We start from the raw sequence: 27,179 nt of genomic DNA on the forward strand, positions 1-27,179 counted from the left end.
CTAAATATGTTGGCCATTACAGATATGTGCACATGTGACAATACTTTTAACGTACAGTACTAACACTGTCAATAATACACACGTTTCCATTGACCAGTTTATAGACCTATTTTTACTGTTTTGTCACAACTACAGAATGATAAATCACATACGATAGTGCCATTTCAACAAGCACCACTTTTGACCTTTATACCAAAACCATCTCTTAAAAGTTAAAGTGTACATGACCGTACTTTAATGAACATACATAGAAAATCTTTACATTCAAGTTTTTCCATGTCACTCAAGGGAATTTTCAATTATTGTATTCTAAAACATACATTGTAAATAATCAAAAATAAATACATAGTTGGAAATCTTTCATCTTGTCAAGCATTACTATGGACAAAAGTCAATATTCATTTTACAAGTGTCCCATCCAGTAATAGTGTACAGTATATTAATTTTGTATATTCAGACAACAGTATTCAAACAACACCACAAAGATGTCCTGAAACGTTTGACCTATGAATATTCTACAAATAGAACAATAGTGGTGCTTTATAGTGAGAAGAGGTGTATTCCAGAGTGATGCAAATTAAACATTTGCAAAATGCTAACAGAAAGATTTGCAGAAAGAACAACCACCAGCACACTATTTACAAAGTCAAAGATCATAAAACCTGAATAACTTCAAAACTAAACAAAAACGTAAGGGATTTAAAGTACTATGTCGGAGAGTCCTTTTAAATAAACACGACTGAACAGATTGAACACAAGCACAGGTGGTGATGGGCGAAGGGACAGCTGTCGTGTACTGAGCATGTGAGAATGAGTAAACTCAAGACCCGCTGATATCAAATAAGACTGTGGAGGGCCAGGCATTTTCTGATAGCTTCTCTGTGAATGCTTCTTCACTAGGGGGCAGTATAATGCAGTCTTTGCACCACACTTTTACCTGACAGGATTTACAGCTGCTGTGCAGATTTATCAAATAAAGCCAACAATGGCCATTTTCAAGACATTTTATGACACCAAGCTACCTTTAACAGGCACAAAAAAAATCTCATTATTTACATACATGTCATAATAAATTTCAAAAGGCAAATTACAAGATGCAAATCCACAAATTTGCAATAAAATGGCAGTTTTACACAAAGCTGTGCGTTTACAACAGAAGTTCTTGTAACCAACTGACCTCTATGTGCGTGACGTTACGGACAAACATTCATAAGTGTACATAATTTGCATTATTTATGTAACAGTATGGGGTTAAACTTGTCAATGCTTTTGGAGAACATACACAAATGCGCTCTCACACCATCTAGACACACACGCACACTCTCTTTGGACGGTGACTTTCACTTCCCTCCGTACATCCTCTCAATGTCGGTGAGATAGTGGTTCTTCAGCTCCTTCCTCTTTAGCTTGAAAGCGTCCGTCACCAAACCCGTTTCTGGAGTCCAGGGCTCTGGACTTAAACGCACTTTCACCGGAATCTCGAAACGTTGCAGTTTGACTAAGAGAAAAAACAAAACAATATATATTCAAATCAGCAAGTAGTCTATGTCAGGTGAGTCAGGTGGCATACATTATACATTTCTGTGTGTAACATAAGGTAAAGCTCTCCATTCACAAACAATGACTTCATGGGCCACGGCTTCCTATGTAAAGCGAGTCAGGTGGCTGAGTGGTTAGGGAATCGGGCTAGTAATCTGAAGGTTGCCAGTTTGATTCCCAGCCGTGTCAAATGACGTTGTGTCCTTGGGCAAGGCACTTCACCCAACTTGCCTCGGGGGGGGGAATGTCCCTGTACTTACTGTAAGTCGCTCTGGATAAGAGCGTCTACTAAATGACTAAATGTAATGTTCAAACTAAATGATGTGTTTTATTCTACGAGTACCGTTTTGTTATCTTGGTGTGTAATGTGTTTTTTTGACAGGGAAGGTCTTACTTGAGGCTGCAGCCTCTTTGATGGCCTCCAACACTTCCTTCTCCATAGCTGGGTGGTTGCAGATCTCTTCCCAGGTGCTGGTAATACCATTCTTACTGGCCAGCTCTGTCAACTGCTTCTGATTTGGTACCACGAAGCTGATCACATAGCTCTGTTCACTGGATAGAGAAGAACATTGAAAAAACACTTAAAACCATTCAAAATGCAGACACAGGAAAACGCAAAACATCCGAGTCTGCACCTGAACCGGGAGTCAGGTGGCTGAGCGGTTAGGGAATCGGGCTATTAAATCAGAAGGTTGCCGGTTCAATTCCCGGCCGTGAAAAATGACGTTGTGTCCTTGGGCAAGGCACTTCGCCCTACTTGCCTCGGGGGGAATATCCCTGTACTTACTGTAAGTCGCTCTGGATAAGAGCGTCTGCTAAATAACTAAATGTAAAATGTACCTGTTTGCGTATGCGCAGATGTTGTCGATGAGGGGGCAGTTCTTCAGGGCCGATTCCACTTTCCCCAGTGAGACGTACTCCCCAGCCTGCAGCTTGACCAGGTCCTTCTTACGGTCTGTGGAAAAGGAACAGACCGGTCCATTCATCAGCGAGGTCATCAGACAACGGGGCTCGCAGATGTCGGAGGATCTGCGATTAAAAATCCAAATCTGCTCTCCGAGTCTTCCGGCTGCCGTACACAGCGCGCGTGTCTGGATGATGATGCGCTGTGAAGGTCGGCCCCCCCCCCCCCCCCCCAACTCACCCACTATCTGGAGGCAGCCGTCCGCGTGGATCTCGCCCACGTCTCCGGTGCAAAACCACCGCTGGCCGCTCTCGTCCACCACAAAGTCCTCGTTCAGGTGGTCGCTCTTGTAGTAGCCCATGGTGATATTGGGCCCACCGAGCATGATCTCGCCTCGAGGGTGGGGCTTGTCCTGGGCCGTGTACCCGCCTTGTGGGGAACAAATGAAAGGAACCGTATGAAGGCGGGAGGGCCAGACCAGCGCTCGACAAACTCCATCGTCCCATTATGAGGAAGCAGGAAGGCATGGCATTCTGATTGCACGGAAACGTATCCAGGCAAATGTGTGACAGTCCCATGCAAAATAGGGCAACGTTGCACAAAGCTGTTGAGCAGCGCTAGTCTGCCTCAACAAGGAGTCACGGGGGATGCAAGGGGCCAGAAGTGAAGCTGTATCTTTCTCTCAGAAGTGGGAGTCAGGTGGCAGAGCGGTTAGGGAAGCGGGTTTGTAATCTGAAGGTTGCCAGTTCGATTCCCGGCTGTGCCAGATGACGTTGTGTCCTTGGGTAAGGCCCTTCACCCTACTTGCCTCAGGGGGAATGTCCCTGTACTTACTGTAAGTCGCTCTGGATAAGAGCATCTGCTAAATGCCTAAATGTAAATGTAAGTGTGTTGTTTTTCTTCTTCAGGGGTTAACAAACGTACCTTCAACCCAGTCTTTCAGCTTCAACTCGCAGCAGACGAGGGGGGCCCCGACTCGCCCAGTGCTGTAGTCCGCCACTGAGGAGAGAACACAAAGTCCACAGATAAAGATGGAAATCAGGGAACCTGAGGAGAGCTGACCCCCATCTCACTGACCGGTTAGCTGCTTTGTATGCCACAAAACCGTTTTTTGTGTGTCATAAACAAAGCCTACAGGTCTGACTGTGTACAGTAAATAGGGCACACCCTCAGCGTCCATTGATCTAACTGGGACTTGGGTCTTTGTCCTTGAGTCACATGGCTGATTTCGGGGGCTGATTGAAGGCCTTGCAGCTACGCAGAAAGTACAGTGGTTAAAGTCTGCAGATTTTTCATCATTTTCGATGCGTGTCAGAATTGAATGGTTATTACTAGAGACTGACTGGTGTAGCTGTGAATATCCAGACTGCGTATAAATGGTTTATACTGTGGTCATGTATAGCCTCACCATATACTGTAGGCTATATATTGACACAACCAAGAGCATGAACATTACAGGACTGATAACCCTGACTATCATTTCCCACCAGCCTACCATTCCTGTGGTATCAACAACCAATTTTCGTTCATCATTTCATCACAAGTTGCTGCTTGAACAGACCCACTTAGACGAGACTGTGCTCCCCACATAGAGCCCCCCCCCGGGCATCTCAAGAGATCGTTTAAAGGTTGCTTGGATGGGGACCACAAACTAAGGGAAAGCCCAGGTCATCAGACATTCCCAGCTTTAATTTTCCCCAACAGCAAGTAATTAAATCTGTCTTAAATTAGAGACTTGGAAGCCTATTATTCTCCCATTACAGACACAGTCAGTCCTTCTTATTAAACCTCCCTCCCTCCCCTCCCCTCCCCTCCCCTCCCCTCCCCTCCCCTCCCCCCCTCCCTCCCTCCCTCCCTCCCTCCCTCCCTCCCTCCCTCCCTCCCTCCCTCCCTCCCTCCCTCCCTCCCTCCCTCCCTCCCTCCCTCCTCACTCTCTGTGATGGTGCCGGCTCCGCAGGTCTCCGTCAGCCCGTAGCCCTGCCCCACCGGGCAGCAGAAGCACACGTTCATGAAGCGCTGGGTGGTGGAGGACAGAGGCGCCCCCCCTGACAGCATCATCCGGATGTTTCCGCCCAGCAGAGCCTTCACCTTCTTGAACAGAATCCTGGGCCCCACACACACAGTGTACGAGACATTAGCAAGGTGTGACGACGCACTTCCCCCCACCCCATGTCAAAAGGACAAATTGTACAAAAACAAACTGGAACCCATCAGTCAGAGAAGCCCGTCTGATTTCATGACGTACACCCATTATACCAGTTGTATTTCTGAGTTTATCTGTTTGATAACGAGATCGGATCCAGTATCAGGTACGTGTCGAGTAGGGAACGTTCTAGAAGGACCATGGCCCGCCCAGGTGTACTCACAGGTTGCAGATGGGGGCGTCGTAGCCCATTTTAATCTGCTCCAGTTTGTAGTTGTAGCCCAGCCTGAAGAGAGTCCTCTGCATGTAGTTCATCTCCTGTACCTTGTTCATCACATTTTTATAGATGCGGTCCATTATCTCCTGGTAGATAAACAGAAACCCCCTAATCAGATCTTCCCGTTTCCACGGACGCACAGGTACTAATATTTACACACAGGAAGTCATCTAGTGCCACGTGATATCCTTTACTTGACAAATGGTTCGTCACAGCCTCTATATATCAGTCTTACAGAAGCACACGTTTAAAACAAAAACCTGCTTTTTCTACGTTTTCTTACCGGAACAGCTGCCATCAGCGTAGGCCTCAGCACAGAGCAGTCTCCTTTACTTCCCTTTTTGATCTTGGTTGACTAAGGAGGACAAATATTCAGAATGATCTTTCGGCTATTGGTGTCACATTCAATGTCCTTGTGTTAAAAAAAAAAAAAGACTTAAGTACCTGGTCAGAGAGAGTCTGTGGTGACGAGTATCCGATCCTGCATCCGTACGTCACACAGGAGATCTCTGCGGTCATCTCCAGCACGTGGGCCAGGGGCAGGTAGCCGATGTAGGTGTCCGTGGGCCTGCGGAAGAACGCGGGAACGTTAGCGAAAGACCAAAATGTCAAGATGCTGACATCTCTACCGCTGCCAATGTGACGAGTGTGATCGACGGAGGACGGTGCGCATGGACCACTGAGTCACGGGGGTACGGGTTTACGCTCAGAACCAATCGGATTTGTCATCTCCCGTCTGGGTTACGACGCTGCAGCGTGTAGCACCATGTGGGCCTGTGAACTCCCCCTGCCCCCCGGTATAACACCTGGGTGAAGTAAAGCCCCTCACCCCAGGCCAGGAATCCTCTCACACTGGCCCGTCATGCCGGCTATCAGGTTACTGTGGATGATCATGACGCCTTTGGGGCGGCCGGTGGAGCCGCTGGTGTACATGACAACGGCCAGATCCGTGGGCTGGGGCGACTGGACCTCTATGCTCACTGGTTGGAGAGAGAGGAACACACACACACACACACCTGTCACTAATTGGGATAACGCCATAAGAGTGTCAACAGCTCATGTCTGACTGTGCTCCTATAATCCGGTGTCTTATCTGTGTAATGCTCTTAGGGACATAAGCATGACATCTATGCGCTCAAGTGTTAACTTTACATGTGTCTTTTTGGTGTTTGATTCCCCCCCACTCACAGTTCTCCGGTTTGGCTCCCAGCTCTTGTACAGCCTGCATGCTGTGGATCTGGACGTTGTCTGGGTAACCAGTCTTGCTGATGGTCTTGTTGTCCACGTAAATGATGTGTTTCAAGTTCGGAATCTCTCCCAGCGCATGCTGTACAGGACAGACAGATCGTTACAATGTTTCAACAGTATTTCTTGGGGTTTTGTTGGAACGTGATGGTCTTGTCCAAGTAAATGTTTCAAGTTTGTAACCTTTAACAGAATGCGCTGTACAGGACAGACCTATCGTTACAATGTTTAAATAGTATTTCTTGGGGTTTTGTTGCAACGTGATGGTCTTGTCCAAGTAAATGTTGCAAGTTTGTAACCTCTAACAGAATCCGCTGTACAGGACACACCTATCGTTACAATGTTTAAACGGTATTTCTTTGGTTTTGGTCACAAAACAACCATTTTTTTTTTTTTTTTTTTTTTTGGGACATGCATTTGTTCTCATCCACAAATGAAGAGATCGACTGTACTTTGAGTTTGGTCTCCAGCAGCTCAGCGCTAGTGATGAGGTGAGTGGCCCCGCAATCCTTCAAACCATAGACCACCGCCTCCTCCCCCAGCGTAGCATAGAGCGTCACCACTGCGAACGCAAGCAGAGTTTCTCATTAGCGTCTCCGGTCAACGACAAACAAACAAACAACCCCCCCCAAAAGAAATCGGCGCGGGCCGACGCTCACAAGGAAAGTTGCGTCGGAGGCAGGCCTGCGCCGTGATCATCCACTCGGCCCGCGTCTCGCAGAAGATGGCGATGGTGTCCCTGGGCTGCTGGCCCAGCGCTGCCAGCCCGCTCCCCAGGCGGTCGATGATCTGGTCCACCTCGTCGTAGGACAGCCACCTGTACTCCCCCAGGATCAGCTGCAAGACAACAAAAAGGTAAGTCTGGCTGGCCTACCGCATCCAGGGCCGACAGGACACGCTATGAGCGTAGCTAGGGAGTCAGGTGGCTGAGCGGTTAGAGAATTGGGCTAGTAATCAGAAGGTCGCCGGTTCGATTCCCGCCTGTGCATAATGACGTTGTGTCCTTGGGCAAGTCACTTCACCCTACTTGCCTCGGGGGAATGTCCCTGTACTTACTGTAAGTCGCTCTGGATAAGAGTGTCTGCTAAATGACTAAATGTAAGCTAGGACTTGGGGGCGACTCACAAGCCCTGGTTGTGAGTGGGGGAGAGGGGGGAAAACGTGTGGGGGAAAGTGTGGGGCAAGAGCGCCGTTACCTTTTTGAAGACCTTCCCGTTGGGTTGCGTCTCGTTCTCCTCGCTCAACACCTCCCTGGTGCCGAGGCAGTCGGCTTTGCCGAATCGCTGCACGGCGTGTTTGAACAGCTTGTCCAGGGTGTCTTTGCCGTCAAAGTCCTCCCGGGCCAGGGAGTCAAAGTGGTCCACGGAGCGATAGGGCCCCTCGGGTTTGCCAGTGGTCGACTTGGCTTTGACTCTTTTGGCCATGGTTTTCTTCTTCCCAGGGTCAGTGAGTAAATACCATGGGACAAAGGTGATCAGCGTGTACAGCCACATCAACAGGTACACAGGCGAGAACACGATGTAATGCATGTCTATCTTGCCTCCCATGGTCGAGGAGGGGGGGAGGAGGAGTGATTGGCGCAGAGGGGAAAAAAAAGAGAGTGCTCTTGCGGAAAGAGTGCGGTTCAGCCAAATACTTCAGCACGGGGGCGTGGAAAGGTAGAAGAGCATGTACCCAGACGGTTTGACTGAAAAAAGCCCTGAAGGTGCGGGTCTTTGTTGCAAGCTTTACAGGTAGGTAGCAAGGTGACTTGTGGAGCAATGGTTGCGCAGAAGGAGAGGGGAGGGTTGGAAACACAGAGAGAAAGACAGAAAGAAATCCATGTTAGTTATTTGAAAGCTCGATAGATAGTACGCTACGTATCCCCAAGATAAAAGATGGAGCAAATGTTGTGAAATAGCCCAAAGTTACTGCTGTTCGTTTCCCAGGAGACCCCATGTCTGCGTTGCATGTCGAAGTGACGGGCAGGCCTGGTGCTGGTACAGTCCTCACACAAACAATCCCTTTGATTGCTCACAAGCAGCTGAGAATTTCTACACTTCTGACTTATTTCCCAGAAAACAGCAATTGTTGCATGAAGTATTAGGTAGACTTGCGGATTTACATTTAGTCATTTAGCAGACGCTCTTATCCAGAGCGACTTACAGTAAGTACAGGGACATTCCCCCGAGGCAAGTAGGGTGAAGTGCCTTGCCCAAGGACACAACGTCAGTTGGCATGACCGGGAATCGAACTGGCAACCTTCGGATTACTAGTCCGACTCCATCACCGCTCAGCCACCTGACTCCCATTGGATGTCCAATCCATAATCTCTAGGAACGAGTCATGCAAATCAAGAGTTTATAGAAATGTTTGATTCAAAACCAATGTCACAACGGCAGGGTACAATGAATGAGGCTTGTGTGGGACAGGAAGCAGAAGAGAATTGATTCCTCAGCCTTCTGCGGTTGATCAACAGATCTTTTGTCTAACAATTCAGATCATATGATCATTTGACGGAGGAATAATAATGACTGTAAAATGTTAATGAAAATGTCCCCTGGAGAAAATTGCTATATGTAAATAGACAAAACAGACAGGTCGGAGGCAGCAGTTTAGCGCTTGAAAGAGAGGCAAGGACACAAAAAACAACTGAGTTTAAGTCATTGCAGATAATTCCCTAAACTATTAGATAGTTGAAAGATGTACCACTTTGTGCAAAATGGTTGGTATTATCCTACCTTCATTACACTATTAAAGACTAATGACAGTAATACTACTACTAATAATAATAATAATAGGCTAAAATAATTACAAATTATAGATGCCACAGCCTAAATTGTTTTATGTCATCTTTACTTTTTAGGTAAAGTAATTTCACACGCAGATTACTTGAAATCCTTCAAGGGAATCAGGATTTATGACATCATTAAGAACTCCTTGTCCTATGAGGAAACTAAGCCGAACAACACATGGTTTTGGGAGTCGAAGATCGTCTTAAAAATATTAGGCATAAAGGAAATCTCTGTTGACAGAATAGCCATTTTTATCTCTCAAACGTCAAAACATGAAACTGTCCCAAAAAGGATGCCTTCTAGGCACGGATGAACCTCAACCTGATTACAATCAAGCAGCCAACCTGTAGAAGTGTTTAAGAACACAAAATGCTCATCGTGAGTGGTTTACAGCGCTCATGTGCAACTGATCTGTCTAATCCCATTTGCTACTATTGATACCAAGGAAAGACGTAAATCACAAGTCCAAAGGAATACGCTAGAATGCGCATAACATTTGCAACTGACGTAATTTATTGAGACACTGGTAATTATGAACATTTTACATTGTCTTTTGGCCAGTCTTAATCTCTTTATCCACTGATGACTAATTTGACGTTGACAAAAAAAAATCAACGTTTTGACCATTGAGAAGTATACTTTCGCTAGAAAAATCAACGCTCATACACTAAAATGTGAGACGTATATGCCTATCAAACTGGCAAACTATTCAATTATGTAGGCTATCCCATTCCCAAATTCTGATGCCACGTATCTGATTTAATCCAACGTCAAATCGTAAATCTTTAAAAGATTTCATTTCAATGAACATTTAAATTTATTCCATCTGACTGAGGAAAGACAATGAGCCAATGAAAAGACTATATTGACTATATGCAAATAATGTGCCAAGTTAAGTAGACAACGGTTCCGCAAAGCACTACTAAGAGCAATAAGTTCATGCTTACCTCAAGTAGACAAACTGCGCTGTAAAGTTATTTTTCGTTGAGGGGATACTAACTTATTTTTAAGAACTTTCTTGGTCAACGCAACTATCTTTTTGTCTGTGCTGTTTTTGTTCCTGGACGGTACTCTTATAGAATTGACACATGACCTTGTAACCGCCCATACTTTTAACCGGTTAGGGAGTATTTGACAGGAAGTGATGAAGATGTTTCTTCCAAACGTACTCGGAGTACCTGGTAGTGCTGTGAGTGACTAACCCTTATTCATAGCGCCCACTTTCAAACCCCAAACGTTCACGCTTCAAGACAAACACAGCTGTATCCTCATGCAATAATGTACACAAAAGAATGAAAGCAGTTGACCCACATAATCATGCTTTCGTACGCGTCTGGCCTACCAGTGCAATCATTTGGATTGTTTTTTTACATGTTGTGTAGGTTGTATACCAATTAGGTTGCAATACAAAACGTTGCAATTTTACTTGCAATTCTGGTACACTGTTTTATAGAACACGTACATGTTTTTTTAGGACTAGGGCTTGCATTTAATGGGTAGTCGTAATGGCCACGCTAGCTATAAAGTCACATAGTAAACAGACTTGGTCCAGACCATAGACTATACTACAAACGCTTGCAGTAGAGCTATCTATAAAGAAACGCTAGATATCGTTAGCTGTCTACATGCTTTGCTGTTCTCATTTCATTCATTCATTGTTGTTGTTGTTTTGGACTGCTTTCCAGTATAGGACTCGCTCGAAGACATCAATAAATGTAATCCGTTATCTTTGACATGATTCATTAGGGTTTTCACAAACGACACCCATTAATTATCTAGTAGACTCTACAACGTAACATATGCACCACTGCTCCAAAAGAACAATTTCCTAAACGAGGTATCATTCTAACGAAAGATGATGCGTGCGCTGTCGGGCTGTCTACAAAGACAGCGCGGGCTTCCCTTCCTGAATTTTAGACACCTAGCTAGCAATATGCCACGAATATTATTCTACGCAGCTAAAAAAAATAGCTAACAATTGCCCCCAAATATATAACTGTTTTATTAATCTCCCAGTGTCGGTTAAGGGTGCTAGCTAGTATAACAAGTTAGATTTTCATTCTTACCTCAACACAGCAGTCGAGACGTCGGGGACCTACCCACAAGTATGAATGACCGACAGTAACCTAAATCTGAAAAGAGACAATCCGGAAACTTTGCGTCATATGAGTCCATATCTCTCAGCCAATGTGCTTGGGTCTGCGTCACATCCATCTGGGTCGGAAAATTGCATCAGTAGTTGTCTAGTATGTCATCACGCTGAAATGTTAATATAAACAAGGCATGACCACTACGGACGCAAGCGTGCGTACATTCCAATATATGAAAGGTTCTTAAATTTCTTTCCTCCGTTTTCTGCGAGTTTTTCCTTGTCTTTCATGAGGGTTGCGGTTGGTTGAGGTGTATTTCTATGGGCGATATGTGAAGCCCTCTTTGACACTGCTAGTAGGTCTAATAAAGCCTATACAAAACATAGATATAAGCTTTAGGCCCATTCTGGCATTCAGTAGTATATATATCTATGATACAAAACATGTGATTCATTACGTTTATTTATCTTTGTCTGATTGTAAGACTACTGAAGGCCAGACTGGGCCTTAAGCTTAAAAAATATATCAGAGCCCATATTTTTCTGAAACGGATTATAAGGAATTAAGGCGACAACTCGTAAACAAGATAGTTAAAACTAGCGTGATGTGATCAGATTTAGGCATTACTTGAGGTCAAACTGGAGCAGTTTCTATTGCTTGATTAGTGCGCCACCAAGAGGAAGACAGTGGCGTTTACACATGTGCAGTAACGTTACAATGCTACGGTGGTCTAAAAAGCTTTCCATCATAACGTGATAAAATTGAAAGTACACAAATAAAACACTTTTAAACCCAAACTATTTTTTTATTTTACTGACAATTATGGCTTTAATACAGTATTTTCTCAAATTGTCAACTGGTATATTTGTTTACAAATATTAACAAAAGTCATCTCAATACAACTCGACTTGGTGTAAACAATGAAAATGTGAGAACATGATAACCACTGCTTCCTTAACACATTCTTACACGTATATTACACCTAGTGCACATATATAATAGGAATATGCTTCTATCTACTGTAGGCATTTATATAAAAAAAGGTTTAGTTAACTGCTTTCATTTCGTATTTAATTCTCGGTACAGTTGAATTGTCAACAGCTGGATTTCAGGGTCACCATTTTGAATGTCTAATGCCTTCAAAAAGCATCTCAAGGCATCATCAAGTTTACCCTCCGTGTAACACTGTTTCCCAATTTTTACAAGTGATTCATAAGTTTTCCCCTCGGTCACAGATGAATCGTTCTTTTCCAATGTTTTAGACTTTGAGACGTCCGTTTTAACAGTGTAGTGATCCATTGTCTCACTAGACGCAAGCTCGGGATCACTGGTCGATTCCTCCAGCGCACTTTCTTCATCTTCTCCAGTTTCGGAATCTCCGACGTTCATCGACTCATTTCTTCCTCCCTCGCTTTCATCGTTCTCAGTGTTCAGCGTTTCTCCAATGGGCTCCTCTTCCTCCATCAGAGACTCGGCATGAGACCCATTCATCTCTCCTCCATTGCTTTCGCCATCAGAGTGTTCATTTGAAACATCATCATCATCATCCATGTCTTCTTGTAGGTCCTCTACATCCTCAATTACAGATTCCACAAAGGAGCGTCGCGAGGCCACAGATGTGTTACCTCCGAAGCTCTTCCTGACCCCGAAGGAGGTGGACAGAGTTCGGACCGATTTGGGTGTGGAAGATCCCAAACCATTAAAGGGTTCGTCTAATTCACTCGTGTTTGAATGACACCCCTCCTCATCTTCCTCGCTATCGTAAATGACCGCGGACCTTTTCTTTTTTTTGGTGGTGATGAAGGAGTCGTTTACGGACTGGTCTGCATCTGAGACATGGGTTCCGCCGAGACCAAAGGCATTATTCTCTTTCGTGGATTTCACTGCTGTGCTTTCACCTTCACTGTAGCTGCCATCCATCTGCAGCGCAAACCCTGAATTCCCCTCCTGGTTCTCCTCGGGTTCCTCTCCTGAAGCATCACTGGCACTGTCCTCCCATTTTAAATTGAAACTACTTGGAAGAAACTCCAAGTCTTCCTCTGCCTTTGATGGTGTTTCTTTATGACTCCCTTGGCTCATATTAGATGTCTGTAGTATAGACAGTCTATGATTCTTCAGGGGTTTGACAGGCAAGTCTCTCGCGTCTCCCGAGGATTCATGCGGATGATTTAGTGACGGGCTGTTAAGTTCAGCAGAGAAGTACACATCTTGGCGTTTGTCTTGTTTATCAGGTGAGGGGGTGTATGCTAGACCATTGTGTTCCGCAGGTGAGGTGGCAGAGTCTTGACCGCTGAGTTCCGCACCGTTGGCAGTCATGTCACCCTCCTTCACCGGGAAAGGCTCATCGATCACCTCTTGAACAGAAGCGTCAAGCGCCTCCTTATCAGACAGTACCTCCTCAAGAGACAGATCCATGGAAGAGTCGACGTTATTCTTTTCCGCATTCTTTTCCTCACACGGATCTTCTACGTTTTCATCCACAGTTAGGTCAACAAACTTGTCACTAAGATTAAGTATGTTGCTCTCAACCCTCGACCCAGTTTGGGTGAGATCAACAAGCGCAAAGCTGTTTTTAGGAGAGGGGGGGCTGGGGCTTGGACCCTTGGGTTTCCTCTCAGTTGATCCCATTGTGTTCTGCGGTGGTTTTCGCAGCCAAGCTGGCTCGGTGTTGGATTCGATGCTTTCTTTAAGCTGCTTGTGCAAGTCGGACTCGGCTTTCATCAGCTCCTGAGCTTTCTGGACCCGGTTCTCTATGTACTGGTGAGATTCCTGATCCTCGGGATGATCTTCTTGGTTGTGCGTTTCGTTCGAGAACATGAGGTCATGATCGGAGATGCCAAACATCGCCATGGTGTAAAGGTAGGCGATGTGTTCGTCGAGCTGAGGGTCACTGCACCTTTGGGTCGAGTGCAGTGACTGAAGCTGCAGCTGTGTGGAGGAGGACCGGGTATCTTGCAGTGTGAAAAGCTCCTTCAGGTCTTGTCTGCTGAAGTACCTGAATGGATTCTTTTTGTCCCCTGTGGTCTGTCTGATCAGAGAATCTTTGAACACCTGCCGCCTGTATATCTTCTCCTCCACCGTACCACAGGTGATCAGCCTGTATATGACGACATTTTCCGTCTGTCCAATTCGATAGGCCCTGTCAACTGCCTGTGCGTCGGTGGCTGGGTTCCAACTGGGATCGAAAATAACCACCCTATCAGCAGCTGTCAGCGTGATTCCAACCCCTCCCACTTGTGTAGTCAGGAGAAAGACAGAGTACCGCTTGTCGGTCTGGAAGAGAGAGATGCGGCGCTCTCTCTCTACGAGGTGTATCACGGTGCCGTCGACTCTCATGACCTTGAAACCCTTGTTGACCAGGACTCGCTCGATGATGTCCAGCATCTTCCTCGACTGGGAGAAAACGAGCGTGCGGTGGCCTTCTTCCTTGAGCCGGAGCAGCAGGTCGACAAGGAACATCAGCTTGCCCGATTCCGAGATCAGTGTTTTGTCCGATATGTTGTCGATCATGTTAGCAGCGGACGCATTTTCATCGTTGACGTTTGCAGATGTTCCCTCTTCCAGGCCTAGCTGAGCAACAGCCCTGGCGGAGAGGAGTCTTGGGTGGTCGCATAGTTTCTTCAGGATGTTCAGTTCAGCGAGTGGTGACCTGGTGGTCATGAGCAGCTCCTTGATTTGGTCCAAGGATAGAAACTTATTGTAGATGTCCTCTTGAATTGCGCTTAGGTATGTCCAGATGATGAAGTCATTCTTTCTGGTCAGGGTTGGCATTATAGCACCGCCAAGCCTTGGAATTTCTTCGGCGCCGTCGGCCTCCACGTCGTCGCGATTGGCTGTGTCAGATTCCTGCTTTTTTCTCTGCACCTCGGCTTTGGTTCTCCTCAAGAAGTACGGGTCGATGATGGTCATCAGGTTCTCCGACATCTTGAGTCCCAGGGCCTTCTCCCCTGGCGTGGCATCCTTCTCCCTCGCCCGGGTGATGGGATTTTCATATTCCGTTTTAAAGGTCTTGGCAGTACCAAGGAGAGCCCCGTGACAAGCAAAATCAAACAGAGCCCACAACTCTTTTAGATTATTCTGGACCGGAGTACCAGTCAGAAGTAAACGATTCTGAGCAGGTATGGCACTGGCACTTTTTGCGGTCTTGGTTGACGAGGTCTTGATTTTGTGGGCCTCGTCCAGGATGACGTAATCCCATTTGAATTCGCCGCCGTTGTACGATGCGAGAAGCTCCCAGTTGTTTATCAGCATTTGGTACGTCGTAATAATGACACCCCCTCTCCTTTGAATCTTCTCCAGGTTCCGGTTTCGCTCTGCTTTGCTTGAACCATGAAACTCTTTGACTCGCATCCCAGGGGTCCACTTGGCAAACTCTTTGACCCAGTTTTTGATTAGCGATGTTGGCATGACCAGGAGAGAATGTTTCACCAACTCAGAATCATACATGCCAGAGAGGAATGAAATCACCTGAATGGTCTTTCCCAAGCCCATGTCATCAGCAAGAATCCCCCCTCTCCTGCCATAAAGACCATATAAAAAAGCGACACCCTCTTTCTGGTAATCATACAGTTTGTCGTAAAGATCTTTGAAAAGCATTAGACCACTGTTATTCACATTGACAAAGTCCTCAAACTCATCCTCAGAGTCTTGCTGTTCCATCTCTTTAATTGCTTCTTTGAGTTTCTTTATCCTGCCTTTAAGCTTGTCACTTGGGTGGATATTGTAAGCCAACTGAAACAGTTCCAATGACTTTGACATGTTTCCTTTTCTGGCAGCATCTTTTCCCTCCTTGACATACCTTGAAGACGACACAAACATGTTAGTGGCCTAGTTCATTCATTCTCCGAACATGCAATCCATGCATTAGAATATGTTGCAAGTAAAGATAAGAAAACATGTCATTCAGAAGCCGATGCTATAGATTCGCTTTTAACTGATGATAATTATTCATGTGATGTGTATGTGCATGTGTGTTGGAGTGCTAGATTTAGCTTACCCTTGATAAGTGTCCATCTTGTCCGTGGTCATAAGCGATGACCTGATGGGAACAGTAGAAAACATGCATTACAAATACTCACCAAGTTTGTGCCTTGAATGTGCAATAAAAGGTGTACATTTTCACGGCACTACTAGTTTTGATAATGACCTGCATTATTTGATGTGAATGTACCCGTCTTTGTTTGCCTAATTTCCAATATTTAACGCGTACAAAAACGTTGTGGTCCAAACTATGAGTAATCATAACAAGCAGCTACTAAGTTAACGGGTTCCCCACTCAAACCAGACGACACGACGTAGCTTAGCTAATACTGTACGTACAAACTCAAATGTTTATGATCGATTACTGTCTGTGATACTAACAGGTCATGGCTGGTTATGTAGCTGGCTTTGTTAATAGGCTATCGTAAATCTAATTGGCTAGCTAGCGAATAACTTAGCAGTGAAGGGCTGTGTAAATAACTGAATTATCTAACTCCTTTTTCACTCCGTCATTAATTTGTACCTTTATGATTATGCCAAGCCAGAGAGATTCCCTTCATCCCAGTACAGCTAGCAAAGAATTTAGCTTACATAGCTAGCAGAAGTTATTTGCGACTTACTTGTCTAATTTCTCACATATTTCCGTGACTCGAACCTCGTCCGTGTGCTTTGAGGCATCCATTCTCTTTTTTCCGTTTCGGTTTTCGTGATCATTCAAAAACCATTTATTAGTTGGCTAATTTAGATAGATGTTCACATGCTCTTGTCTAGCTTGAGGAAAAACTAGGAAATTTGTGGCGTGTTTGAATCTATAACTGTTATCCGCGCCACAAGTATCCAAACAAATCAAATAGCTTGGTTTTACACATGCGCAACATATTGGCCAATAGTATCGTAGGATATCACGTGTATGTTTGCTAACCCGGAAATTAGCATTGCCTGCTCCTGAAGGGTGGGGTGGACCAGCAACCACAAAATGAACAAATGAGAACACAATGTTTTGTCTAAAAGGAGGGGAGGGGGAGGGGGGGGGATAGTTTGCTATTTCATGATTGCTGTGAGATGTCTTTTTTTGTAATATATATATTAGTTTTTTTTTTTTTTAAGAGTTGAAATGTATCTGGGTTTTGTCAGAATATCTGGCACCAGGCCCAGGTGAGTGCTGACAAAGACTATATATCACAATGTCAATCAAATGTTATTTCAAGCGTTAACTGTTACACTATTTGTGTAAGAACAACTGGGTATTGTATTTTGCAGCATTGCTTGCCAACAGTAGCCTACCCTAGAAGTAAGACCAATGTTGTTGTTTCTATGATCACTTTTACTGTCACTGAATCACTAACTAGTAGGCTGTCTTTCTCGACCCCTATGTCTCTCTCTCTCTCTCTCTCTCTCTCTCTCTCTCTCTCTCTCTCTCTCTCTCTCCCCCCCTCCCTCTCTCCCCCTTTCTATCTCCCCCTCCCTCTCTCCTTTATCTATCCATTTCCTCATTTCATACAGATAAACCACATTTCCAGCTTTCATGCCAGCATCAAAGTCGGTCTACAGAAGTTGGTGAGTTTGGCATTATACATTAATACACAATACACTCCTTTTACATACTGCTTTGTGTGACGTTGTGCTCGCTTTATCAGTCAACTGAACTATTGCTTTCAGAACTATATAGTGTTGACAGGTTATTACTAGCAGGTTGCACAGTGAATCCTTAGAGATACAGCGATCAGCAAGTGATGTTGGGCGAGTGTAACTGTGGCACTGTTAAAACACCATACAGATGTGGTTGGAACCGAAAGATGGCTTGACAGAGGCTTTTTGATGATCTACAGTTTCATAAGGAACATTAAAAAGCCTCTTAGACCTGTCCCCGTGGGTCACTTCCTGTTCATAAGTTGACTTTAGATATACGGTATATTGTCACAGAAATGATTGTCATCGTGACAGGTATTGTGACAGGTATTCAGTCTTCCTGTCTCTAAACAAATGGACTAATCTTGACATTGATATTGTTCCTTTTGATTTATATGCGCGATCAACATTTGGCATAGCACATGGCTGTTTTTGTTTTTTCTTCTGAGGTATTTAATCCTAAATATTTGATCTAATGTTGTTTTGTGAAGGAGTAATACCTGTACGGTCACATATTTGTTATCACCACCAGAAAGTGAGGCTCATTTCCCAGCATGGGATTATTTAGATGTTGTTTTTCCTGTTGCTGGTTAGCACAGAGGTAACTTCCCAACTCTTGCCAATCTCTTAACATTACAAGACAACAGACAAAGACGATGGAGCGCAAGGTAACATGAGGCTGAAGAATGTCACTGTTTGCACATAGGCTTAACAGTGAGGGTTAATATTTGATTTGTAGTTGTATATTTTGTCTTTTCTTGTCTTCTTTGCTATCTTTCTAATAGGACGACCAGTTGCGTGCACTTCAGAGGTGTTTTAAGAGTATTGAGGAGCCTGTAAATATGAACAACTCTGAAGACGCCGACAGCGATCTATTCACAAACAGAAACAGGTGCGTCTGAACATGTCGTTTATTCGTGTCCGCTTTTGTATGTTGATAAATTGTTCTCTCATGTCTTTCACTTTCAATACATAAGCTTATATCACACTCTGTTGCAGGGGCGTCGTTAGACCCTTTTCACTGGGGCACGCGCCCCAGTATGAGTGTCCCTGCCAAAGCTGATATCAAACTTGCGCCCCTGAACTGTTGTATAGTGGGTTAAGCAAGGGGAGTTTCTATAGCCTAGTGGTGCATTGTGCGCAGCAAGCTTGAAGGAAAAAGGGATATGAAAAGGGGCCTGTGCCCAAGTAGAGTTTAATGTCTAACAACACCCCTGCTCTGGGAGTCAGGTGGCTCAGCGGTGAGGGAGTCGGGCTAGTAATCTGAAGGTTGCCAGTTCGATTCCCAGCCGTGCCAAATGACGTTGTGTCCTTGGGCAAGGCACTTCACCCTACTTGCCTCGGGGGGAATGTCCCTGTAGTTACTGTAAGTCGCTCTGGATAAGAGCGTCTGCTAAATGACGTAATGTAAAGGCTCTGTCGTACATTCTGTATGTCTGGACTACCGCTATATAGTAGCAGTATGTTTGATTCTGTCCACCCTCAGGAGTAGGTCGTCTTTTGACGAGGGCAGTATCTACATTTCCTGTACCCGTCCACACAGCTTTGTGGACCCTGGAAAGCCGTATTCTTCCCACTCCCCCGTGATTAAAACGGGTTGGCTGGACAAGACCCCGCCTAAGGGGTAAGGGAGGAAACGAGAAAACATGAGCTCAAAGAAAGACATCCCGTGGGCTTGTGTCTTATTAAAGTGAAGCCTTGCCTTATCTGCAGGACTCTGATCTTTCAAAAGCGCTGGGTGACGTTGGATGCAGAGTTCCTGAGATACTACCAAAACGAAAAGGTGCAGTCATGCGGACGATCTCTCACGATGCAAGTTTACACTGACGACCGCGAAATGAATCGGCATCTGTCACAGTTAACCCTGCCTTCTTTCCTCAGGAGGTGTTCTCGAAGCGATTCATCGCTGTCTCAACCATCGCCGATGTGCTAAGCGTCGGAGATCAGAAGTTTGAGGTGGTGACCAAGAACAGGACTTTCTTGTTCCGTGCCGAGAACAGTGGTAGGGCCTCTACTCAGAAATCTATTAAAAGAACATACTGCTACTGTTATTGTCATAGGTGTGTAATCATTATTTAATGTTTTTTTTTTTTTTTTTTAGCCGTCAGAGCCGGGTGGGTGGCAGTCCTTAAAGAGACCATCCAGCAGCTCTGCTCCAACAGGAAGATGCGTTCTGCGAGCTTCAGTGATGCGGGAGGGGACAGTCACGGGGAGAAACAAGGATACCTGGAAATGAATGGATCCCGCTCCAAACTTTTTATTGTCGTCAGTGCAGACAGGGTGTTCCTCTACATGAACTCAGAGGTGCTTGTTTGTGTATTCCATTGGGACGGTTCACTAAACACAAACATAAATGTCATGTTTCAGGAGCGGTACGAAAATATCCACCCCACCTCTTATGAAATCCATTGATTAGGACCTAATGCTTGGATTTCAATGGACTGATATACCTCATTTGCGACATAACTCGACGTAGCATTAACATGGCTGCATGTTCCCTTGATGTATTTTATTCGGTATCTCGGTGTCATTCATGGGTTAGGTACAGAGGCCGTTCTGGAACTCCTCAATCTCTAACCCGACATCTTCTCATCAGGAACACAGCCAAGGGATTGGCATCACGTGCATCGACATGAACATGGGCAGCGTGAAGAGCTCGGACACCCGCGCCTTCAGCCTCAACACCTGCTACAAGCTGTTCAGGTGAGACACATGCTACATGCTGTTCAGGTGAGACACATGCTACATGCCGTTCAGGTGAGACACATGCTACATGCCGTTCAGGTGTGACACATGCTACATGCCGTTCAGGTGAGACACATGCTACATGCCGTTCAGGTGAGACGCAACGACCCCGGGCCTTCCTCATGACCCCCAGTCCGGTCCCCACCACGCACTGTAGCCCACAACGTCGAGGGGAATCCGCACGGACGCTAATCACCCGCACCCCGTTTTGTAGTTTTGTGGCAGAGACATCGCAGCAGAGGGATGAGTGGGTGGAGGCCATGCAGGCCTGCATCGGCCGCTCTCTGTCCAGTGACACGGTGGTGTGGAAAGTCTGGGTCGAGGAGTCCAACCGGCTCTGCGCCGACTGTGGGGAAGAGGACCCAGACTGGGCGTCTGTCAATCTCTGCGTGGTCATCTGCAAGCACTGCGCAGGTACTGAACCACCGTGAATAGAGCAGGAATGAAGGGAACAGTGGTTTGGGCGCGCGACACACATCCCCAGTTCAAGCTGATCGCTGTCATGCCATCTTTGCCATAGATCAGGCATCACTAATCTACCGCCGATAGATGAGCGTTTCCGGTATCTAATCGATCTTCATTCGGATACATTTAGGAGTGCATCGGAGTCTTGGGCCGAGTGTATCTAAAGTCCGCAGTCTGAGGATGGATGAGAAGGTGTGGACTGACAGCCTTATTCAGGTAGATACACACCTCACATACCTTTCTAGTCAAGAGGAGTCACATGACACCTGCAGGTGTACAGTAGCAGTGACCTGTCGCATTGTTTACTACAAGGGAACAAGTAACTTCCTTTGTGAACGAACATAATATTGCAACTGTGACAACTTCTGCTTTCACAAACGTGAGCTATTTCCCTTCTGTCAAAATGACAATGTCCATCCCATCTTTTCATTCAACAGGTGTTCTTGCAGCTAGGCAACGATCGCTCCAACCTGTTCTGGGCCTCAAACGTTCCGCCAAGCGAAACTATCCGTCCTTCGAGTAATAGTGAGGAACGGAAAAACTTTATCAAGACCAAGTACTGCCAAAGAAAATACAGACAGTACCACAGGTTGTTTGGCCGTCAGGAAGACCTCAACAAAGTGAGTTGCTGTTTCTCTGTCTGCCCCATTATGTCTATTTTTACAAACGTTACCCAAGTATCATTCCTTTTTCTCATGCCCCTTCTCTGCCCTTCGCTCTGCCAGGCTCTGTGCAAGAGTGTTCAAACAGGTGACTTGCTAGAGACCATGTCATTGGTCTTCTGCGGGGCTGACGTGAACTGCCCAACCGGAGACCCAGATGTGCCCAACCCTCTGTGCATAGCCCAGAACTATGGACGGAAAGTGCAAGAAGAGTTCCTCTTTCATAACCTCAATACAGGTAACAAGATGTTCACCATTCACCCCCAACCAACGACAACCTTCACTGCGACACGACGTCCCTCGAATGGTTCCCTGAAACCCATTTTGTTCTGGAAAAAGCTGAACGTTTTGTAACTGTGTCCGTTCATGCAGAGTTTCCAGGGGTACAGGACGTAGAGCGGGTCATTCCGCAGGCTGTCTCGATCCCCCACGCTGGGATTTTGTTCAAGATTGGCTCCACGACGCGGGCAGTGACGGAGCGCAAAGGAAAAGCAGGTACAACGTTTATGTTTGTTGACACAATTAACAGTCGGCTGAAGTAATTACCGACCCAGCGGAAAAATACATCTGACGTGAAACATCTGAAGTCAAATCAATTACAATGCGAAGTTATCCACCGTGTCGGGGCTATGCAGACTTCAGCCAACGGTGGTGCATTCTGGACAAGGGCGTCTTCAAATACTTCGACTGCGAGAAGCGCGCGCACCCATGTGGAGAGATCAAGATGAGTGATGTCCAGTGCCTCGTGGTCAACCCTTTAGGGAAACATGGGTGAGTCGGGGAGCAACAGACAAAGCACTAGCCCTCCTCTTCCAACGGGACGGACACAAATTGGGTTTCGACCCGTGAAGCCTAAACTCTTTTTGTTCTTCTTCGACTCACCCCCTATCAGCTACTTACATACCTTTGAGCTGTACCAAATCTCTGGTCGAATACACCTGTTTGGAGCCGACACCCCAGATTCAGTGCAACAGTGGATAGAAACCATCGCCAAGGTAAGCTCGTTCCGATCTCACGCCGACGGCAAAACCTTCACTATTAAATGCTCGGGACAGTGCTGTAACCAGGTGGAGGACCAGGAACTAAATAGTGACGCTGTGTTGTCATGTGTGTCAGGCCATAGTGCCCCCAGAGGCGGAGGGCATGGCGAGCTGGTCCTTCGAGAGGGTGGGAAGGCTCCGCTACACCGAGGGGCCCAACCCACACAGCCCTCGAGCCTGCTGGGTGGCGGCGGGGGGCTCGACGCTCCTCGTCCTGTTCCACGCCTCCGACAGGCCAGAGAGCATCGACCTGCGTAAACTACAGGAACTCTGTGAGTCACAGGAGGGCGGGGAGTCTTGGTGGTCATGTGACAAAGGGAGAGAGAGAAAAAAAAAAAAAAACAGCAGTGTAAGTGATGGTGTGGGTCTGATTGTGGTCTCAGGCGTGCAGCCGGAGCCCGGGCCTGTGGTGCTGGTGGATAGAGGCAGGACTTTGCGTCTCGAGGGGGACCGGAGGGCCGACTTCCCCGGCTGGGTGAGCAGCCTCCAGCAGGGGGCCGGTGGGGGTGACGGACCCCTGGACCAGCAGCAACTGACCGGCACGGATGTCCCCGTCATCGTGGACCGTTGCCTCGGCTTCATCACACAGTACGGTGGGTGGCTAGAGTCACTAGGCGGTTTGAAAAAAATCCCTCGAGTTTTGCGCGTCAGGTCAAACGTTCGTCGAGCGGCCATCTTTGTTATCGCGCGTCTATGTTCTTATTTTTTTTCTTTCTTGCAGGCTTGAAATCAGAAGGGATCTACCGGAAGGCGGGCGTGCAGTCGAAGGTGACGGCCCTGCTGTCTTCTCTGTGCCTGGACGCCCGGCGCGTCCAGCTGACGGAGGGGGACCACCAGGTGGATGACGTGGCCAACGCCGTGAAAAGGTTCCTCCGGAATGTCCGCGAGGGAGTCTTCGGCGGGGAACAGGCCTCCCTACCGTGGCTCCAAACCGTGGGTGAGTGCAGGCGTGCCCCGGAAAGACGGGTCTCCGGGCATTAACCCCCCCCCCCCGGAGGCGGAAAGAACCGAAAACCGCCTCGTCATCTGTTTTGTTCCTTCTTCTTCTGTGGTCTGCCAAAGCAGCTCTCAGTGAAAAGAGTCAAAGGATCTCTCAATACCAGGCCCTGCTCGCCAGCCTCCCCCCAGTCCACCGGGCCACCCTGGGGGCCGTCATCAACCACCTCTACTGGTGAGCCCCCCCTGCCCCCCCCCCCCACACCCCCCCTCTTTTCTTCCATCCTTGTGTTTCCATTTCACGGGGATGTCGAATGCGTTCATCTCCTCGCGCAAAGCACTAACCTCCCGAAATCTGTGGCGTCAAAAACCAGTGTCCAGTGCTTCGCCGAGGAGAACAAGATGGACGCGCACAGCCTGTCCATCGTGTTCGGCCCCACCCTCTTCCAGGCCGACGGCACCGACAAGAGCGCTGGCCAGGTGGTGGAAGACCTCGTCCAGCACTACCAGGCCGTCTTTGACGTGAGTGCGGCGCGTCTCAAAAGGGACGACGTCAACCGCCGAGGTTTGGAAGAAGAAACCCATCGTTCTGCTTGTTCTCCCCCCCCCCCCCCCCCCCGCAGGTCGACGCGGAGCACTTCAAACGGCAGATCGACATGATTTCCCACATCATCAGAGCCAAGGAGGACCGACCGGATGAGGTGAGGGCGTACCCTTAGCGGCGCCGCACGCTCATCGTGACAGAACCCTTTGGGACGAATGAAGCGAATCGATTTGAAGCCACAGCATCACGACGTCCTCAATCTCGGTCCAGTGGCGCGTGGACTCGTCACACGAGGCCTCGCGTGTTTTGCGTGTCTGAATATCTGACGAAATGTTCCTGTGTTTCCAACAGGGACCTCTGACCCCACGCACCATCTGTGGGATTTACCTGGAAGTGAAGGAGGAGGGATCAGAGCTGCTAGTCCAGGTCAGCTTTGCCATCATCCTTCACAGCCACCCCCTGAGATGCGGTTAGCCTTTTCACTCATCCGTAGGTTGGGTCTTGGATGAGGATTTAACACAGATTCTTTTTTTTACAATAACACCACCCCTGCTCTCCCGGTAGTACAGGGAGTCAGATGGCTGAGTGGTTAGGGAGTCGGGCTATTAATCAGAAGGTTGTTGGTTCGCTTCCCGGCTGTGCCAAATGACGTTGTGTCCTTGGGCAATGCACTTCACCCTACTTGCCTCTGGGGGAATGTCCCTGTACTTACTGTAAGTCGCTCTGGATAAGAGCGTCTGCTAAATGACTAAATGGTAAATGTACTTATTGGTAGGGACGTTTCAATGGTCTGTTGACATGGTTACAGTAGGGGGCGTGTCCCAGTGAGGTCTGAACCTCCATCCGTCATCTAAGCCCCCTTTGCCCCTCCCTTTCCTACGGAAGGTGTCCCAGACGATGACCGCTCTGGAGGTGGTTTCTGAGGTTCTGAGGCGGAGGAACATCTCTCCACAGCCGGAAGACTACTGGAGCTGCTTCCTGGTCAACGACAAGGATGACATGGGTACACATCTGTGAATGGCTGAAAATGGGCGAACCGCCGTCAAAGTCGTCAAAAATCGTGTAAAATAAGTTGAGTCTATAATGTTCACGAAGGGATTATAAGAGTACGATTTTCCCGACTCCTTTAACAGAACGCCCTTTGCACTATCAGGAGCAAGTGCTCCCTGTATATTTTTCACTTGACAAAGACTGCCACCTGGTGATCAAGAAAAATGACTACATGAAAACCATTTTAACATGCACAGGTAAATACAAGATTTTCCCATCCTTGTAAGAGAACAGAGGCCTTGACCCCCCCCCCCCCCCAAAAACCCCCCTCCATTGTACTTTACTGTACTTTACTCCTGTGAAAATGTAGTAGTCAGTGATGACTGTGTACCTCCTCCTATAGATGGCTGGGTGAACGTCACCAGAAAGGGCCACGTACAGTTCTGCGAGGAAAAGGGCCAACGGGCCAAGGGCAGCTTCAGCAGACGCTACTGTGTCATCACGGCAACCTCTCTTGAGATTTACAAGACCCAAAAGGTAAGGCGACGACATGCTTGCCTACGACATGGCTTATGGCTTGCTGTGTCATAAGACTTTCCTTTTTTCAGACCTTGCGGTACACAGTGCACCTTGGCCTGACTACTTGTAGAAGACTTGGAGACTTTATAGACTCTACATATATTCGTTTTTATTGCTAGATGATTATTGATAAATTAAAGATTGTTTTTTTTCCGATGTAGAGTAACCATCCGGAAAAGGAATGTCAATTGCAGGCTCTGAAGGTCTACTGTGGCATCAGGAAGAAGCTTCAGCCGCCCTCAAGGTGAGACACGACCCAGGGCTTCAACTGGCAACACTGACATCGACTAGTTTACATTTACATTTAGTCATTTAGCAGTAGCTCTTATCCAGAGCGACTTACAGTAAGTACAGGGACTCCCCCCCCCCCCCCCCCCCGAGGCAAGTAGGGTGAAGAGCTTTGCCCAAGGACACAACGTTGTTTTTTCACGACGGGGAATCGAACCGGCAACCCTCTGATTAGTAGCCCGATTCCCTAACTGCTCAGCCATCTGACTCTCTAGTTCATAGAAGTCTTCCAACTTCTCTCTGTTTACTGACCAAAAACGTACTTAATTGACAGTTTCCTCTGTTTTTCCTCCTACCTCCTGTGTTAGCTGGGGAATGACCGTAGAGTGGACGCAAGACCAGCACGAGATGCATAGATGGTGAGATTCTGCGGGAAACTACATCTGTTTGACCGTGCGTTCATTTCGAAGACACGGCTCTCCTTTCACTCCCATCCCATCTGCATCCTCTCGTTCTCCTCAGGTATCTGTGCTGCGAGTCCGATCATGAACTGACCGACTGGTTGGCTACGTTTCTTCTCCTCCAGGTAATCATGCGGTTGCTATTGACATGTCACAAGGCCTTTTTCTAGGAATATCACTTTTCACGTATTCATTCGCTGACGTAGTCATAGTCTCTAGTGGGTCACCTGTTTTAACACACGTTAACTGTCTTCTAGCACAATGGTGACCTGTGGCCAGGAACCTCCTGATTTAAAGGCTGGTGAAGGGCTTCTCTCCCATCTATCTCCTCATAATTCCAGCCATGGTTTCGGGAAGCCTTGATAAAGCCTTTTTCCCCCCAAATTATTAATATATATTTGTAACAGATTTTCATGATCTCAATGTTCTCTCTATGTCATGTTTTAAATGTGGAATAAATTAAGTGTACATTTGATATTTGGCTTATCTCAAGGTTGCATGTAACCGGTAAATACAAGTTCGATTGTACCCGCATCCATCCTCTTTATTGCATGTTCCAACACAATCACACTCTGAATGCGAACAGCACAGATATTAGTCAAAGCGTCACAGAAATGCTTCCTATTTAATGAGGAATTCCCACGAGTGAGAATATGATGAGAAGACTGGAGACCATTAGCAGTAAAATGTTCTCAGATTAAAACCTAAGAGTTTCTTATGTGGCCAGAGGTGGTTAGTCTAAACCAGCCAACACACAAGGCCTCAGAGCTGGCAGCTGTTACATTGCAGCTTTGCGCTATCGATGTAAACAATCATTAACTGCCACATTATCTAACAAGGATGGGTATGAAGATGAATGTGAGAATGTGCTGCGTGCTCGACTTTGGACAGGAGTGTACAGGGAGACCGATCTGGTTGCTGTTGCAGCCTCAGCATCGATCCAGCGCT

General features: G+C 46.8%; 3 protein-coding genes across 8 annotated transcripts; 1 reads left to right on the forward strand and 2 right to left on the reverse strand.

Moving 5' to 3' along the window:
• Positions 1-990: 990 nt before the first annotated feature.
• On the reverse strand, positions 991-10,978 carry acsl4b (acyl-CoA synthetase long chain family member 4b). 6 transcript variants are annotated; one of them, XM_067228766.1, is made up of 15 exons: positions 10,949-10,978; positions 7,305-7,538; positions 6,768-6,945; positions 6,561-6,670; positions 6,052-6,190; positions 5,693-5,843; positions 5,308-5,431; positions 5,147-5,218; positions 4,810-4,949; positions 4,375-4,547; positions 3,368-3,442; positions 2,684-2,872; positions 2,380-2,494; positions 1,934-2,091; positions 991-1,498 (listed from the first exon to the last, which is right to left on the reverse strand). In XM_067228766.1, the coding sequence occupies exons 2-15, from the start codon at positions 7,530-7,532 to the stop codon at positions 1,341-1,343; spliced, it is 2,010 nt and encodes a 669-aa protein (XP_067084867.1). In that variant the 5' UTR covers positions 7,533-7,538; positions 10,949-10,978; the 3' UTR covers positions 991-1,340. The 6 variants fall into 6 exon arrangements, with proteins under 6 accessions (XP_067084867.1, XP_067084865.1, XP_067084864.1 ...); XM_067228764.1 differs by having other exon boundaries at positions 7,305-7,541; positions 10,949-10,977; XM_067228763.1 differs by lacking the exon at positions 10,949-10,978 and adding an exon at positions 9,830-10,751 and having other exon boundaries at positions 7,305-7,857.
• A 797-nt stretch (positions 10,979-11,775) lies between these two features.
• On the reverse strand, positions 11,776-16,707 carry ercc6l (excision repair cross-complementation group 6-like). The gene is made up of 3 exons (XM_067228762.1): positions 16,573-16,707; positions 15,969-16,010; positions 11,776-15,770 (listed from the first exon to the last, which is right to left on the reverse strand). The coding sequence occupies exons 1-3, from the start codon at positions 16,632-16,634 to the stop codon at positions 12,032-12,034; spliced, it is 3,843 nt and encodes a 1,280-aa protein (XP_067084863.1). The 5' UTR covers positions 16,635-16,707; the 3' UTR covers positions 11,776-12,031.
• Positions 16,708-17,425: 718 nt separating this feature from the next.
• Positions 17,426-26,806, forward strand: arap1a (ArfGAP with RhoGAP domain, ankyrin repeat and PH domain 1a; the record flags this gene model as incomplete). Its single annotated transcript, XM_067228632.1, has 28 exons — positions 17,426-17,509; positions 18,367-18,473; positions 19,068-19,205; positions 19,295-19,364; positions 19,463-19,583; positions 19,683-19,885; positions 20,178-20,284; positions 20,541-20,740; positions 20,922-21,007; positions 21,229-21,411; positions 21,517-21,691; positions 21,826-21,948; positions 22,089-22,224; positions 22,346-22,448; positions 22,570-22,765; positions 22,877-23,086; positions 23,215-23,430; positions 23,559-23,664; positions 23,804-23,951; positions 24,053-24,130; positions 24,325-24,399; positions 24,859-24,976; positions 25,107-25,220; positions 25,367-25,500; positions 25,704-25,786; positions 26,139-26,189; positions 26,293-26,356; positions 26,489-26,806. Coding segments are annotated over 28 exons (3,462 nt in total), but the record flags the coding sequence as incomplete, so codon positions are not given.
• Between the last annotated feature and the right edge of the window lie 373 nt (positions 26,807-27,179).

The sequence above is a fragment of the Osmerus mordax genome, chromosome 25 (genome assembly GCF_038355195.1).
Source record: "Osmerus mordax isolate fOsmMor3 chromosome 25, fOsmMor3.pri, whole genome shotgun sequence".
Taxonomy (NCBI): Eukaryota; Metazoa; Chordata; class Actinopteri; order Osmeriformes; family Osmeridae; genus Osmerus; species Osmerus mordax.